Source organism: Helicoverpa armigera, chromosome 20 (assembly GCF_030705265.1).
Source record: "Helicoverpa armigera isolate CAAS_96S chromosome 20, ASM3070526v1, whole genome shotgun sequence".
NCBI classification, from domain to species: Eukaryota; Metazoa; Arthropoda; class Insecta; order Lepidoptera; family Noctuidae; genus Helicoverpa; species Helicoverpa armigera.
The window spans coordinates 2,654,636-2,667,670 of NC_087139.1; the positions used below are offsets into that span (position 1 = coordinate 2,654,636).

At 37.5% G+C, this 13,035-nt stretch overlaps 1 protein-coding gene across 4 annotated transcripts in view; it reads right to left on the reverse strand.

The window, feature by feature from the left end:
* The window catches only part of LOC110382167 (serine/threonine-protein phosphatase 2A 56 kDa regulatory subunit gamma isoform), a 45,916-nt gene extending 33,205 nt beyond the window's left edge, over window positions 1-12,711 (reverse strand). Inside the window, exons 1-2 of one of the 4 annotated variants that reach the window (XM_064039605.1) lie at window positions 12,566-12,711; window positions 12,249-12,302 (exon numbers count right to left, since the gene is read on the reverse strand). In XM_064039605.1, the coding sequence (XP_063895675.1) occupies window positions 12,249-12,302; window positions 12,566-12,583 (72 nt within the window). In that variant the 5' untranslated portion in view covers window positions 12,584-12,711. Of the gene's footprint in view, window positions 1-21; window positions 301-9,932; window positions 9,973-12,248; window positions 12,482-12,565 lie in introns of those variants that run through there. The other 3 variants (XM_064039606.1, XM_064039607.1, XM_064039604.1) reach the window with 3 other exon arrangements.
* Window positions 12,712-13,035: the final 324 nt, after the last annotated feature.

Consider the following 13,035-nt stretch of genomic DNA (forward strand, 5'->3'; position numbering starts at 1 on the left):
TTTTTAGACTTCAAAGCTTACCGTGACGGGTGAGCGGTTTCGGCGCCTCCGAAACATGGAGGAAAGAGAGTGGCTCGTCAGGTTGGCTGACGAGGCGGCTGACACCAACATTTTACACTTTATCCAACACTATCACTCACAACGAAGCCGGCTCATTCCCGTTATCACTGTGCTGTGTACCCACTGAACTGACACTATCGGTTACACTTGTATATAAAAGATAAAATGCTGAAAAGTTAATATTCTTGTCAGACGAAGCTGAACAAACATGAAAGCACACAGACGATCTAAAGCACAATGAAGACGATTGTGATTCGAAGAACAATAAACTTTTACTATCATGCCACATAAAAAAGTTTCACTGCAGTGCGCAGTAGCTCGTATTTTTGCGAGAACCGGCAAACCTATCACTTTTCTTCGTTTGGTCAAAACACGGTGAACTTTCTCTGCAAGTTAAACACGTGTGAGTCATATAAGTGCGTCGATATGTCAGTGCATTGGAACAGAATGATCTCGAATTTAATATTGAAAGTGAACCTGCCACAAGTTTGGAAAGGGACCTTTGAGGATATATCGTCGATAAAATACGCAAAATTCGAATAAATATCAAAAACCAAGTATTAAAAAGTGCACAAGGTGAGTTAGTTTTCCGGGAAAGCGTCGGGGCTCAGAACCTCGTTAGCGAGACGATCCGGCGGCGGTAACTAAATCCCGAGCGCGCAATCTACTGCATAAATTAACTGTATAACCCGCTTTACTTAAATTCTTTAAACTTTTTACTGTCCTTATCACTTGTTAGTAAATTTTGTGACATCACTGCGGCTGTGGCGAAATTTAATTGCGGTATTAACGTGCAATTAAATCATGACCATATATTTATTCAGGACTTTAAAATTTAGCGCGGGATTTAGAGCACTGATATACGGTGGCAAGTTTACATACACCGGTGTATTTAAATGTTGATATATACGTGTGCACAGAAGCGGTAACGTCGCCCAACTAATCACGCAGGAATCGGATTTCTAAATCGTATTGTGCATTGTCGAATTACAGTCAATTTCCTACAATTATACTGTAAATTGGCGCAAACAACATTACGTTATCGTTTACTTACTTATACCGATGACCTGGTTGCATTTATTCGCGAATCGTTTTTTACTAATTAAAACCCAGCGCTTATTATTATGATTTTAGATGCTATCAGTTTATCTGATGTGCTGGTTTTTAAATTCCAACCTTCAGAAGAAAGTCTGAACAATATTTAGTAAATTCGTGTCTTGACTACCAATGTTGCAGTGACAGCAATTATGGCTATGTCTAGTGTTGTAAACTGACGGTCACATACGATAAGTGACCGTCAATTACTATTAAATGACCGGTCACATTGGACATTTATTGTCAGACTGGTCAGATATATTAAATAAGTATTTTTTACTTGGTACAATTATTATTTTCGTCTCAAGCAAATTAAAAACATTATGAATGTGAAATAATACCTATAATTGCCTTTCTAAACCAACATAGTGCATAGATAACCTTTTAAAAAGATAGACTCTCAAGTACGTATTTATTTTTATTTATTTATTTTTTTGTATACTGACAAATCATTAATCATAGAGTGTCGGCGAAATCTTTTTTTTTTATCGACGTTAAAAATCATCAAATGACCCCTCCCGCTGTGGGTTAGCAGCGGTGAGGGAGTGTCAGACTCTTACTGACTAAAAACCGTCGTGTTCCGTCGTAGGCCTTTTATGTACCAGAGCCGCGGTAACTCTTTCGAACAACCCGCAGCCCCGGCGGGCCTTGGCCCAACTGGGCCCCTCTGGGGTTGCTGACATCTCTTTGAGGTGTGAGTGGAGCAACGCGCGCCGTCGACACGGGTCTGTCCTCTAAGTAGACAGAGGGACGATGAGCCACCGGAACTCACCGCCCACAGACCCACACCTACGGTGGCCGGGAGTCATCTCGCGACACCCGGCGCCCGTGGTGTCTACCTGGTCCAGCACGGCGGCTGGGATGAGAGGTGCGAACTCTCTGGCGTTCCGCCTCCTCCTTCTCGAGCATGATTGCTTCGCAGAAGGAGGCGACGGCATCCCATTCCCTCTCGCCCCGGACCATGTCCTGGATCAGGGCCGGACGCGAGAGGTCGCCGCCGCCTAAAGCCTCGACGAGGACCCAGCGGTGCCCTTCCCATGCGGGGCACACCTGGACTGTGTGGTCCACCGTGTCCTCGGGGCTGTCCGCACAGTGGTGACACCGACCGCCTCCTCACGACCGATTCGGTACAGGTACCTCCCGAAACATCCGTGTCCGGTGAGGACCTGCGTCATGCGGTACGTGAGGGCGCCATGACTCCTCCCGAGCCACTCCTCAAAGAGGGGACTTACCGCCACGATGGTGGCGTGCCCTGCACTGGGTTGCGTCAGTCGCTCCTTCCAGGCCACCATGAGATCGCGCCGGAGGTCCGCCCGCTACGCGACAACTTGCCGCGGCAGCGGAGTTTCCCCCCGGCGCAGTGTCTCATCGCGCCAGTCGTACAGGCGCAAGAAGACTCTCGCCTCCAGATCCCACGGTGGCAGTCCAGCAAGTAGGCCAGCTGCTTCGCTCCCGGTACCGTACGATCTCCCGATCGTATCGGTACTTCATCACCCTCTCGACGCCGATGGGACCCCCACCGTGACTTGGGAGCCTGAAGGTGGCGCGTTCCGAAGCCCATGAAAGCACATGGCCTCGGATTTGTGCAAGGTCACCTCCAGGCCCAGCAGCTAGATCCTCTCGATGATCGTCGCAACCCCGCGCGTCATTATCTCGGCCGCCTCCTGGTGCGACCTCCCTTGTGCCAGAACCAACGTGTCGTCAGCGTAGCAGACCACGCTGACGCCGCTAGGGAGGTCGGCGCGCAGCACCTAGTCGTAGCCGATAGTAGGGGAGGCCTAGAAGGGATTTCGGGATTTACTCAAGCGCGGCAGATTAGTATATAGGGAGGTACCTATTACCCCATTTAACACCTCCACCAAATATAAGCCCTGTATATGCAGCCGCGCGTCTAGAATAAAGGATCAGATTAGTAAAAAAAAAATTATCATCTGACATTCTCCAGCGCGTCAGATTAAGATAGGGTAAGTTAGTTATATGCTAAAAAGTGTATATTCCACTAATCTGACAATTTGCGATTGACGATAAGAAGTAGGAAGGTTACAAACTTGTAAAAAAAAAACGTCATCTTGACTTTCTCGAGCGCGGCTATTTTTTTTTTTTTTTTGAATGGAGTAATTCAACGTTCACGAAAAATATAAAATCTGACGATTCCCGTAAGCCGAAGTAAGGAAAATTAATCGATAAAGTTTAAAGCGTGCAGCTACGTGATGCCGGTATTCTCCTCCCAAGTTTCTATTCCTCTCTCTCTTTTTTCAATTCAATTCATTTGCAGTAAGTGTTAGTACATTTTGGGTCTTAAATAATCTACACTAATATTATAAAGCTGAAGAGTTTTTTTGTTTGAACTCGCTAATCTCAGGAAGTTACTGGTCATGGTATGCAGATATATTGTTTTTAACGAAGACGATTCATTTTATTGGATACTTTTGTTAAATACGTGTGCCTTCCAGTTGCATTGTTTGCCTATCGTGATACCGAGAAATGCCGTTTCTATCTCTTTCTATCTGTTCTGCAAGAGTGGCAACGCGCAACTCTACTGGATGGTTTTAAACTAATAAATTAAGTCAAAATACGTATTTTTTTTGTATGAAAATAGCTGGGAAAAAGGCTGGGCAGATTATTTAGATATTAGATTTATCTATGGGTATTAAATTGAATAAAATTAGTTTTTGTAAGATTTACGCGTAGATTATTTCCGTCAAGCCATGTTATTATAGATTCTATTGTATTGTTTATGACACATGTCCTTATAATTAAATGTAATTTATTAAATTATAGAAATGTATGTAATGTATGAGCAGATTGATACACTCCGCTAATAGCAATGTCATATATATCATTGTATGTGCCTTCTTATCGAGAACAACCTTTATTATAACAGCTTTGTTGAAATGTTTGTCCGTTCTGAGATATAGATCAAAAAGTGTGTAAAAGTTGATAGTACTTAGAAGACATACTCGTAGTAGCACTTAGATATTCCTTTAAAAACTTGAGATATCAATGGATTATTTAGTTTTAACTTTTACACACTTTTTGATCTATATCTCAGGACGGGCAAACGTCAACAAAGCTGTCATATTAAAGGTTGTTCTAGATAAAAAGGCCTATACAATGATATGTATGACATTGCTATTGGTGGAGTGTACGAGGTTCCGTATACCTATTTATGTATGTCCATTGTCCTTTATGTTTTTCATACTTATTTGCTTATAAATAAAAGTTTTGTACTTCAAAGAATAGGTATATACTGGTTTATTTAGTACTTGCAATTTTTTCAGGTCTTCAATTTGTAAAAAGGTTTGCAAAAAAACTTTCCATTGTCAGATTAAGCGAATTCCTCCAGATAATCGTCAGATTATAAGATGATTACGTTAAGGGTACATAAATGAACCATATATATCTTAATCTGACGCGCTCGAGTATTTCAAAATGGCGATTTTTTTTTGCAATTTCAAGTAATGGCCACGAGTTTAGGTCACGTCTAAATCGTCAGATTATTGCATAAGAGCCTTCGTTTTGGTTCACTTAACACCCCTTTTGATAATCTGACGCGCTCGATAAAATTATTTTTTTTCCCATTTTTAACCCTTACCTACTACCACCCCCACCATGGAAACAGTCAGATTAATATACGTATGTTTTCAAAATGACATAGGACGTGCATGCTATTAATATCTGACGCGCTCGAGTATGTCCATATAACTGTTTTTTTTTACATTTTTGAAAGTTTATAGCTGCTCCACCCACCGATGAAAGTGTGTGTATGTCAGGACATGTTTTTCTTCTTATCATCTAAGCTTCGCAATCTAATAGGTCTCATTGACGCTCGAGTCACTCCCGATTTAGCACTCTCGCCTCCCCTACTACGATGTTCCACAAGAGCGGCCCAGAACCGACCTCTGCGGAACAACGCACGACATCTCCCGCCGGGCGAAATCTTATCTTAAAGATCGATGAATGACATTTGGTTAGCTTCGATGATTCCAAAACTTCCGTAGTTTTATAAAATAAAGAAAGAAAAAACGTTTATTTCTAATAAATTCTATTTTTATACAAAATAAAACGATTCTGACGTTGCTGACAATAAATGACAATAAGTGACCGGTCAAATTGGATAAATGTCCAAAATGCTCGGTCAGATTAATCGGTCACATATAACGTGACGGTCACTTTACATCTCTAGCTATGTCTACACACCTTGTCTCAAAATTAATGCTGACAAGTTTCGACGACCAAGAAGAAAACATGCTGCTCCGACCTTACATAAAATTTCGATAAGGTCAAGAGGATGATGATGATCATGAAACCACTATAGGGAAATCAATTTTAGACTATTCCACCTGTCATTCCTTTGCTACCGACATTTTAATTTCGGGCATAAGTGTACTCGTAACAAGCATCCTTCAAAACCTGCTGCGACTTGACTGTTGTGAAACCTCCCATTTTGTAAGGAATTCGCTATCGATCACAATAAGGCCAATTATAATTGGAAATAGGAGAACCCAGTTGCTATGGTTTTGGAAAGATCAGAGTTGCAGTTTTTTAATTAAATAGCGTTTCTGGAGAGAGAACGAACTCTGCTGATTTGGGAACGCCATTTTTGGAAGTCAGTTTAAAAGTGTGTTACTCCAAAGATTTGACGTGAATTACGATGGCTATTGGCTAATCTCTCACTAATCCGAATCAATTAGTATAATTGATCTTAGATATATCTAACGTAATAAACGCAATTGAGATATCCGTGAAATGTAGACGCTATCGGACTCCTCAAATGTTTAATTCCTATTATATCTCTGGACGGCTTTGATCTGGTTTTGTAATTGCCAAGTACAGCAATACATTTGAACATCAAACATTGCAATAAACTGTAGCAATCCTTACTAATATAATAAGCCCGTTTGACGATAAAACAGCTGGACCAGTTGAGATGGGTTTGACGTTGGATTTAAGCCTGATCTGGTTCGTGAAGAATGCCCACGGACGTCGAGTAACAATGTAAGAGCAACTCACAGTAATTCAGAATCTGTTACAGCCTTTTTTTATCGTCCCACTGTGGGGCACACAGGCCTCCTCTAACATTTAGAAGGATTGAGCATTAATCACCATGCTTGCTCAACGCGGGTTGGTGATTTAAGACTTTATAGTCCAGGTTTCCTCGAGATGTTTTCCTCCACCTTTTTTATCAACCATTGGTGTTCAATTCAGAATAAAATCTTCGAATCCTAATATGCACCATAGTTACATATTCTGACATCCGCATAACGAAAGTGAGATAATAATTTCCAACTTTAAATAAACCAGATGACCGGCGCAAACGCAATGAACGTCAGTGGAACGCCCACATGAAATAGAGAAAGCAAACAATGATGCGCTGTACCTATTTATAGTAAGTAAATCTTAGATGAATTCCTTGAAAATGAGGAATGTGCAGCCGGAACTTTATTTTAATTGGCATTTTATATAAATAAGCTGTCGGCAAAGAAGGTCACTGTTTTAAAATGTGTGTAAGTAGTGCTCACTCCCATTTATTGAATAGTTTTTGAACCTCACTTAAATGAAAATTTTAGGAGATGGATCAATTTGTCAGGTCATAGAACAAAATTACCGGATTGGCAGGAAGTATTTTTTCAACAAATACTCCTCACTGAAGACAACCAACTTCTAATATCCAGCAGATAAACATTTATGTACGGTCCCTGCGAGTTAGGATAAGTAAACTCTTAACTATTCATGTGGCAAATAGTAACAGTAGGTAGTAACTAACACGCAGGATCGTTACTCAAGTACCATACCGTAACTTTTCATATCAAGATTATATTATTGTTACAGCAATACAAACGAAGCTAATTTTGTTTACATTTGCGATAACACGAACAAAACAATGCGTAACGCTGAAACTGTAGGCGTATTATAAAGAGATGACAGCTGAAAATAGATGTTGGGTCAACATAGAGGATCTTTCTGTTCCAATAATTTTCTAAAACTGTTAAGGACGAAACCAGATTACTTTGAAGGTTTTGGGGATCCAGAAGGAACAGAGGTGGATTTTTGAGAATTTCGCTGCACCCACAGCAGGATAGTCATTTGATGATCTTAAGAAAAGTTACAGCGCTCAATCTGGGCTAGTAAGAAATTGCAGAAAAGAAAATGAATTGCAATAGCAGCCTGCAATTCAAAACATCTGAGACCGTGTCATGACACGTTCGAGTTGTTCAGAACTGAACGCTCTTAATTGGAATGTGTCTAAATACCACTCCCGAACCATATTAACGAAGTGATATTTTCAGGGCGTTCAGAGGGCATCATGACGAATAAAAGCCGCGCAGCATGACACCCAGTTAACAGTAATGGACAATTCATTAGGTCGATTGTAAACGCGTGTGGAACGCAACATAAATATTTTGCTACCTACATACACAACAGAACATTAATCAAAGAATCTCGCTGAAACCAACGTCTTCATTGCAAGTTATTCCTATACTCCTTTGACCCAGTTTTGTAAACAAGAACGATTCTTCAATTAATGATATTTTATACACAAAACACGCCTGATATTATGGGCTGAGAATAAACGAGTCCGAGTGCAAAATGATCGGACATGCGGATGCGTAATCGGTATAAACAAGACATCAGTTTTGGACAACTCGAATATTCCAGGCATTTAAATGTTGGACATGTGCCTATGTTTTGTTTACGATGCGAGCAAAACAACTATTTCTGCTGATTTTAGTATTTTGGATGAAGATGATGAAGATACTCGTGTATCAGAAACTGCATTATTGGCTTGAAATACGATGAAGTGTTAAGCCTTTGTTATTGAAGCTGATTTCAGCTGTAAATCGTCATTAGTTTCGCTTTCAGAAATATCAGGCAATACGAAATACCAATTCAGTTACTTCACGTCAATTTATGGACAGAAACTTTGAAAACAAGCCAACTGGAACATGATATCCAGAATGACTGCACCAAATTGTACAACGTATTAATGAACGTGCCCGCTAAACATGTCAAGTTTTTGAGGTTACTGACGCCATCCCCGCCGAAGGTCGGGACGATACTTAATTGTGTTAATATTAAACAGATCTAACTGCAATTATAGCACATGCGATAGTGAAAGTTGCGTCAATGGAAGATAAGATACATCGCGTTCTACACACAGAGAATTTGTATTAGTTATTCCATTAGATTAACATAATAACGCATCGAGCTATTTGAGGACACAAGTGGAACTCGAGATGGAAAATTGTGCAGATGTTGGTAGATACTTCGATGGTTCGTGGACAGGAGAGCGATGGATGAAATCAGCTGATGCTTCCTTTGGAGAAGGGTCGGACTGGAATTGATTGGATCTCGACGTACGATGGACGGGACTATTCGTACTTGGATCTTGGGAACGTTATTTAGTAGGTACATTTTCTTAGCACATGCCGAAGATGGAACATTACAAAGAGCTCGATTTCGCCTGAATGCATTTTTCTTCAAAATATTTTAAGTTGGGAATTCCCACTCAAAAACTACGACAAAAACTTTGAGGATCAATTCATTAGCAATTAAAATCAAATAACAATCTTATAATAGAAAAGGGAGATTAAAACAGACAGCTCAAAAAACCAGCAAAAGTATTCAATGAGAAACAGCGAACAGTACGAAACATACACATAACACATGCGACGGAATTCACAGACGCCAACGTAAACACAGCCAGACAGAATGGAAAATCACAATAATACGTATGTACGCAGAAATTCAAGTCACAGAATATCGGAATATTTTAGGGAGGGTGCTGGTACGAGCGTGTGCTCCCTGGTCCGCGTCACACTGGTACCAGTAACCAGCGAGATGCCAAAACCTCACGCAAACACCTACATAAACACGAGCTATTTACATATATCATTGATAAACATACAATCCCCTATCACTGAGCAGTAAGGTTCAAAATGCAACTGAACACATTTTTGCTGTTTGCGCGAAAACTCATACGTTTTTTTTTGTGCATTTCATGACGAAGATTGATGTGAAGTAGATTTTCTTGTGTTTTATGTTTTTTAAACAAATATTACTTAGTATGAAAGTTATTTTACATTGAAGAATGAAAATTACTTCAATAGAAGTGCATTTTGTGGTAAACAAATAGCATTTTTTATTATTTCCTCGTGATAGGTTCTCAGAATGATACTAAAGTTTCTAATTGGAGAAAACTGTATATAACAATAACTTTATAATGTAAGTAACTTTCTGATTAGGTACTAATCTTATAGGTTTGTAATTACTTTGGAAACCTGTTCTTTGTGTAGGTTGTGTATTTACTGACTATCAGATAATTTTGCAATGTCAACAATAGCTACTCTCTCTATTATCACTATCACAGAAGACACCTATTTATATTATACTTTATTATCAGACATTGTTTTCTTACATACAGAAAGTATTTACCTCATCATCATCATCACTACCTTTAGTTTAAAAATAAAGTAAAAACCCTGTTGCTGATATAATGTTTCCAGATTATTAAATTGAGAATAAACTACTCATTCCAGTGTGGTATATGTAATTAAATAAAGATAGAATAAAATAGGATAACAACCTAAACAAATAAAGACTTTATTTATTAATACAGATTCAAAAAAAGGTAAGAAAATCTGAAAGGATTAAAAACATTTGAAAAGAAATTGTCATAACAGGGGTGAAAATTGTCATAATCATAAAAGGAAAGTCTTAAAATACAAGACAAATCATAGACACGAGACAGTGTGTGGGGTGACATCTAAACTGACCTTATGCGGAAAATGCTTGAACATTGCAGGTTTAGTTCACCTGTAATGAAACATCGCGAGTACTTAATAAATTATTTGATTCATATTAAAATACAGATGTGTTAAAATACAACTTATTAAACATCTTGACCTAAGTAACATTGAATTTGAGGTTGGGAACCTCAATAATGTTTGTAATAAGATTCCTGTAATATAAAAGAAGAAATGTCATATGTTGTTATACAGTACAGAAAATAGTCATTAAATCAGTCCAACCATTCTCAAATTACTTAGGTACACCCAAACAGTTGGCTTTCAATTGTAGTTTCAATAGTTCATAACATATCTTGTCTACTATACTAGTCAACTGTCATATGGCCATCATTTTGAACAGAAAATAATCATCCAATTTTCATATGAATGGACGCTCATGGAAACTATTGCCAACACAAATAGAATAGGTATTTTCTAGCTTCAAGGAAATGCATTTATGATGTGCCATTAAAAATTATAAGTTCCATTTGTATGCAAAGTGTTGTCTATTCTTGGTTTATTTAAGAGAGTTGACAATAGATGTTGATCGGGAGTAAAACTACGATTTCTTAACTTACTATTTAAAATAAAGTATTGTGGAATTGTTAAAACTAAATATGGAATATCTTGTGAATATTTAAATTTGTTTAGGAAAGTCTACCGATAACAAAATAGTCATGTGCAGCTCAATTTACCCTAAAAATAGTAACAAGGAGTGATGTTACAAGTGTGGAAAATTAATCATAGCATGCATCAATGTTGTCGATAATTGCATGAAAGAGGTTTGCGAAGCTTCAGTGCTTTATGTGGTTTTTTCATTTGTGCTTTGGATAAAATCTTTTTTTATTTATTTGAAACTCTTATTTCAATATCGACATTAAAACTTTATACTGTTGGTAATATTATTTAATGGCTGCCTTTTAAGGAAAATTAAATTTATTTTTTTAAATTAAATTTAATTTTTTAAATTTAATTTAAGTCCATACTGTACTATATTATTATGTAACACCTTTTAAACATATGGAGTGCAATAAACGTATTGAGTATTGAGTATTGAGTATTGAAAATTTACAACTTTTACAAGGCTCAAGATCATCGACAACATAAACATAAGTTTAATTAAAAGAACTGTTTAACTATGAATTATGACAATCCATTTTAAAAGTAAATACATAGTTGTTTTAAGAATGTATGTTTCTGCTTTCAGTGAAACTGGGCCAGCTTAGTAGCTACTATTTCATTTATACACAGGATTAATTGATGCGAAATAATATAAATTAACGAGGAAGATGATTAAGAAAGAGAAGTTATTACGGCTAGTTGAATTTATGCGATTCTCATCAATCTCATTATTCTTTGACAGATTTTAAATATCATTTTTTATCCATCAAAATCTAAGTTTAATACAATTTCTTCTTTTTAATTTTAATGGTGTTAATACAAAAAAGTGAAACATACATTAAATAGTTTCTAAGACCCTTTTTGGTACCCTCTATTACGTAGTACAAAGTACAAACAGATTAATATCAGTGTTCTATTCAAAAATATTAATGGTATTGCAATGACAGACCTATCAAAGTACACATAGGGTATACTAACACAGTCCCAAATTTACAAATACCTTACTGTTTTTTTTATTGAAACTAGGCTTTTTTTAATTTTTGTGTCTTGGCATCTTTGTGTGAAATTTTTAATTGTATTTAAGCAGGTACCAAGAGCTAATTAGATACTAAGGCTGTCTTAGATACTGTAATAAAATGCCCTTTCTGAGTGCCAAGAATATTTAGACTAACAAACTAATTAAGTTACTGATAGAATAGTCATCTATTTTGGTACTTAGTGTACACAGAAAGGTGAGGTTAAGTAAGAACTTATTTCTAATCTTATCAGAATGTAGTACACTAAATAATTATGGATATGTACGCATCACTGCATTACAATGTTTTCACACGCTTTTTTGCTTTATTGCAAAAGGAATGTCTCTCGATTAAGCAATTTATTGAACGAAGACCAATTTTATAACCAATAAGAACTCGTTAATAACATTCATATCATTGTTTTTCTTCTAACGTTACGTTTATTTGCAAAAACATATCCTGTTGACTTAAAAAGTGCCTACACATCTCATATTCTTAACATTCTATCGATTTGATTATTACCTACATTGTAAATGATAGATTTTACAAGTTTTTAAGCAGGTTTTGCTCATTGCTAGCGTTGTAACGCGGAAAATATTACCTCAAGCAAGTGGGGTGCCAACGGGAAGATAATGTGATCTTGCAAATTACATTAAAAACAACTCACCTCGGCTTCACTGTCGCCGTTTTTGTTTTTGTCAATTTTAGTCTTCATCGCCTCCTGCGAACAACAGCTTCCACTGAAACCTCACAACACACGCTAATTTGCTTCGAATCACCAATATGCGGAGATTTTACACACGTAAATTATGCAGCACCGCATACCATAAACGAACTGAACTGACATGGCATAGTAGGTATTACAACGACGACGATGGAAGCGTAAAAAGCCGACAACGTAAAATAAGTTACCGTTTTTTTCAACGTCTCATCATTTGGAATGTACTTTTAGCTATTTATTGTTTTTGGAATTTATTCACTCACCTTTTCTTTTTTCGGCATAATAAATAAATTAATAAATAAAGCTGTAAATACAAGTTTTGGATAACATTCGCGTAGAGAGTTTACATTTTAGTTGTCAAATACAGCGTTCTGATTGGTCAAATGGTCACGTGACTTCATTGACGTTGCACGTAGTGATGTGTGTGCTAAGAAGTATCGATTTAATTTTATCTTTAGTAAAAAATAAAACATATTTTATATTTTCTCTCTAAAACTCAAATTCCGTCTAGAGGTGCGAACTTAGGACCTAAATAAAACATAATAAATGTTGGAGTTACGACGCTACGCCCGAGTTCGTTTTTCTCAGTGTCGACATTCGTTGGACGCATTTGTTGTTTTGTCACGGAATGTTTGTTTCGGTTTGATGGCAAAATAGCTGAACCAATTGAGATGAAACTTGGCATGCAGATAAGTTGATCTTTGCAGAAAAAACTAATTGGTCACATATCGCA